The 3,847-nt window shown below is 32.5% G+C and overlaps 1 protein-coding gene across 1 annotated transcript; it reads left to right on the top strand.

The window, feature by feature from the left end:
* The first annotated feature begins 230 nt into the window (after positions 1-230).
* LOC120268986 (calmodulin-2/4-like) lies at positions 231-2,903 on the top strand. The gene is made up of 3 exons (XM_039276265.1): positions 231-381; positions 1,808-2,177; positions 2,555-2,903. Exons 1-3 carry the CDS (start codon positions 306-308, stop codon positions 2,688-2,690), a joined length of 582 nt encoding a protein of 193 aa, XP_039132199.1. The 5' UTR covers positions 231-305; the 3' UTR covers positions 2,691-2,903.
* Positions 2,904-3,847: the final 944 nt, after the last annotated feature.

Here is a 3,847-nt window from a genome sequence, read left to right as displayed (position 1 = left end):
CCTGCTTTTTCGATTGAATCAGTTGGACCGTTCCGGGTTTAACATCATTCGTAAAAGATATTGCAAATAAAAAGATTTGAGGGTGGCACATGTAAAACTAAAAATTTTGAAAAAAAAAATCCCTGTAATTTACTAAAAGTAAGAGGGGTATTTACGTAAAATAGTGAACTCTAAACTAAATTTGAGAGAGAAATGACGTCCGTATTGAGGGTTGTCGTATATATGCGTCTCTTCTATTTCGCCACTTCTTGCAAGTTCATTCTCTCGATCTCTATATCTGCGATTAAAGCTGTGTAAAGGTTTCCATGGCGGAGCATCTCAGTGACGAACAGATCTCTGAGTTCAAGGAAGCCTTCAGCCTATTTGACAAGGACGGCGATGGTCCGTTCCCAATCGTATCTCGCCTCTTGATTTCATGCTTCTTTTTGTGTTTTTGAATTTTTTTTTTTTAGTTCGATCTAAGGGTTTGTTGTGATTTATGGTGTGGATCAAGGTTTGGTTGAGTTGGACACTCGTCTGATTGATTTTTTTCTTATTCTAGGGTTTTGATTTTTGTTTTCTTATTCTAGGGTTTTGATTTTCTTGTTCTTTTTCTCAAAAAAGAAGCATATTGGAATTGAGGGTAAGCGAAGATCCTTTTTTTTCTTCTTTCAATTTAACCTAGAAGAAAAAAAGCCATTTGAAGCTTGAATTTGAGATGTGTATTGATTGATGAAGGTTTGGGTAACCATCAGGATGTTATCAAATATCTTTTATGGTTGCGAGATGGATTTCTGTTTCTTTTCTTTAGCGTGAGTTATTATAATGCTTAGAGGTATGGTTTGTGCTGCTTTGGACCAAAGGATAGACTTTTGCTGTCTTCAGATAAGTTGGCTGATCATTAAATTTTCTGCCATTTTAATTGTTATTCTGGGTTAAATTACAACCAAGTTCATTGTATATTTGGAGTGGAAGATAGAATTCTAGTTTTAAAGCATGCAGCTTTTTTGTGAAAGTTTCTGGGATTATATTATTGTGTTTAGTTGGTGTTGAATGGGTATAGCGAGCAGCGGCATGTAATGTTTTGGTTATTGTTCTTTTTGGTTCCTAAAATAAAAAATGTTCATTTTGATCACTGATATTTTTGGCCGCTCCATCTAACAGTCATGCAAATGTTGGAATGTGCTAACAATCATTAGTTACCATGTCTGATAAGAGGGGCGAATTGTTTTAATGTAGGGACTTCAACAAAACTTTATGGAGGCGCTGGTGGATTGTAATACTAGAAATTAGGTTTTTTATTTGTTTAAATCCTTCTTTTTGCAGAAGAAAATTAATAGCTTGGTTGCTATGTAATGCTCTTCTTAAATCCTCTGTTCACATGCTTTTTTTTCCTCTCAAAGGATCTGTGTTTTTTTACTTGCTGCTAACAGTACTTCTTAACCAATCTTTCAAGTTGTGCTGCTAAGAATAATCTATCATTAAGCAAGGAAGTGAAACAAAACATCCTCCTTAAAAGTATGAGTTGAGCAATATGAACAAAGAATTGTCAATAGCAGCTAATTACCGTCCGGTTTCGGTGGTTTGGGGTGGGGTAATGGAAGAAAACGAAAGAAATTGGCAGTGGCCAGATTGTAGAAAATAAAATAGTGATGTAATTGATAGGTCTACTGATGTGAAAGAACTCAATGTCTCTTGTGGCCAAGGAACATTTTAACATTTTATTAGCAGTTCTTTAATAAGAAGTAGATTATCTAATTCTGTAATATCTTGATCATGCTCATGAAATGATTGAAATGTTTATAGCTTATTATTGGATTTAAAACAGGTTGCATCACAACCAAGGAGCTGGGAACTGTCATGCGATCGCTTGGGCAGAATCCAACAGAGGCAGAGCTACAGGATATGATTAACGAAGTGGATGCTGACGGCAATGGCACGATTGATTTTCCAGAGTTCCTCAACCTGATGGCTCGCAAGATGAAAGATACTGACTCTGAGGAGGAACTGAAGGAGGCCTTCAGAGTGTTCGACAAGGACCAGAATGGCTTCATTTCTGCAGCTGAGCTTCGCCATGTCATGACCAACCTTGGGGAGAAGCTGACTGACGAGGAGGTTGATGAGATGATCCGCGAGGCTGATGTGGATGGTGATGGCCAGATCAACTACGACGAGTTTGTCAAAGTCATGATGGCCAAGTGAGGAAATCCCCCTCTATCATTCAAATCTTAAGAAAAAAAAAATCACTCATGGCAGATAAGTAGTAGTACTAAGTTCTGCAACTTCTCTCACTACGATATTGAAGCTAGTATTTTATTCAGCTAGTATTTTTTAGCTACTGAAGCGAAGAGCGAACCTTTCTTAAGTTGCTTTCATGTTTCTTAAATCTTTGTTTTTGTGAATGTGTGTTTTCTTGGGCTTGAAGATTAACTAGGGCTTGCATCTGTATTATCATGCATTGGGGAATTTCCACTTGCTGGTTTTTTCTTGTATGATGATAGTGATAATAAAAATAGGCAAAGGAGGGCAAAAGAATGAAGGGGACATGATTGCTAAGTTTGTAATGTGTTTGCAGAAGAAGGGAGAAGAGGAGGCAGAGCATGAAGAATGAAGGAAGAAGTGGTGGGCAGACTACTGCTTCTTCTGTTGTTAATGGCAGCAAAAAGGGTGGCTTCCTTTGCTCCAGTCAAGGACATTGCTCAATTCTCTGAACCATTCAATCAGTAGAGCTGTTGGGCATATATATATATATATATATATATGTGTGTGTGTGTGTCTATCTCTATATGCATTACCCTACCTGTATAATATTTAGGTTATGTGATGGGAATATAGAAATGAAAAAGAGAATTTATCTAGGTTTAAGTGGGTTTAGCCTAACTGACTATTACCAACTAATTTTTCTTAAAAGCTCCTTTGTACAATGATGGTGCCTCAAATTTTAATTAAAAATTCATTATTATTATTATTATTAGTATTATTATTTATTTATTTATTTATTTAAAGATTTCATCAAAGAGACAAGTAAACTTGTTTTTTCCATGGTGTTAAGGAAAAAAAACATTTAGGGGTTTTTTGGTTGTTTATAAGTGAAATTACAGTGTAAATGTATTTCAAATTACATCATTGCTGTTTGGTTTGTTATAATTGAAAATACTACTGTTTGGTTTGTTATAATTGAAAATACTGCATTACTGTTTTTTTGTTTGGTTTGATGTAAGTTAGAAGATATAGTTATCATGTAAGTGAAAGAGGTGAAATTACCCCATTATCAAATATTATTATTAATTATTTAATACATTTTAAAAAATTAATTTAAACTTAAAATAATTAATTTAATTTAAGATTTAAATTAATTAATTGATTTAATGAAGTACTTATTACATTTAAAAATAATAAATAGAAATCTAAACAACTAAACCAAATAATAATAAGAAATTTAAATAATTAAGTATTAACTCAAAATAATTAATTTAATTCTCCTCTGTCTCTACTATTAATACTAATGTAAGAAAATTAATTAATTAATTAATTTAATGATAATTTTATTAAATTAAAAATATATAATATTCATCAATTTTATACTAAAAAATATTTTCATAATTAAAATGAAATATAAATTATATTTTAAATAAAAGATTAAATTTAATAAAACATAAATAAGTTTAAGTTTAAGTATGTTAACAATTGATTACCCGGTAAGTTTTCATTTTCTTTTAATGCATAATGTGGAGAGTGAAGAATGGTGATTTTAATCCAAATATTTTGCTGTATTTCAACTTACAACAAAATTTGCTGTAAGTTGAAATGCTACAAAAGTACACAAGGCTGTCAAACTTTTTATGTGTAAAATTGATTTCACAGCAAA

The sequence above is a fragment of the Dioscorea cayenensis genome, chromosome 9 (assembly GCF_009730915.1).
Source record: "Dioscorea cayenensis subsp. rotundata cultivar TDr96_F1 chromosome 9, TDr96_F1_v2_PseudoChromosome.rev07_lg8_w22 25.fasta, whole genome shotgun sequence".
NCBI lineage: Eukaryota > Viridiplantae > Streptophyta > Magnoliopsida > Dioscoreales > Dioscoreaceae > Dioscorea > Dioscorea cayenensis.
Note: the sequence above shows the minus strand (reverse complement) of the source record. Positions and strands in the feature narration are given on the sequence as shown.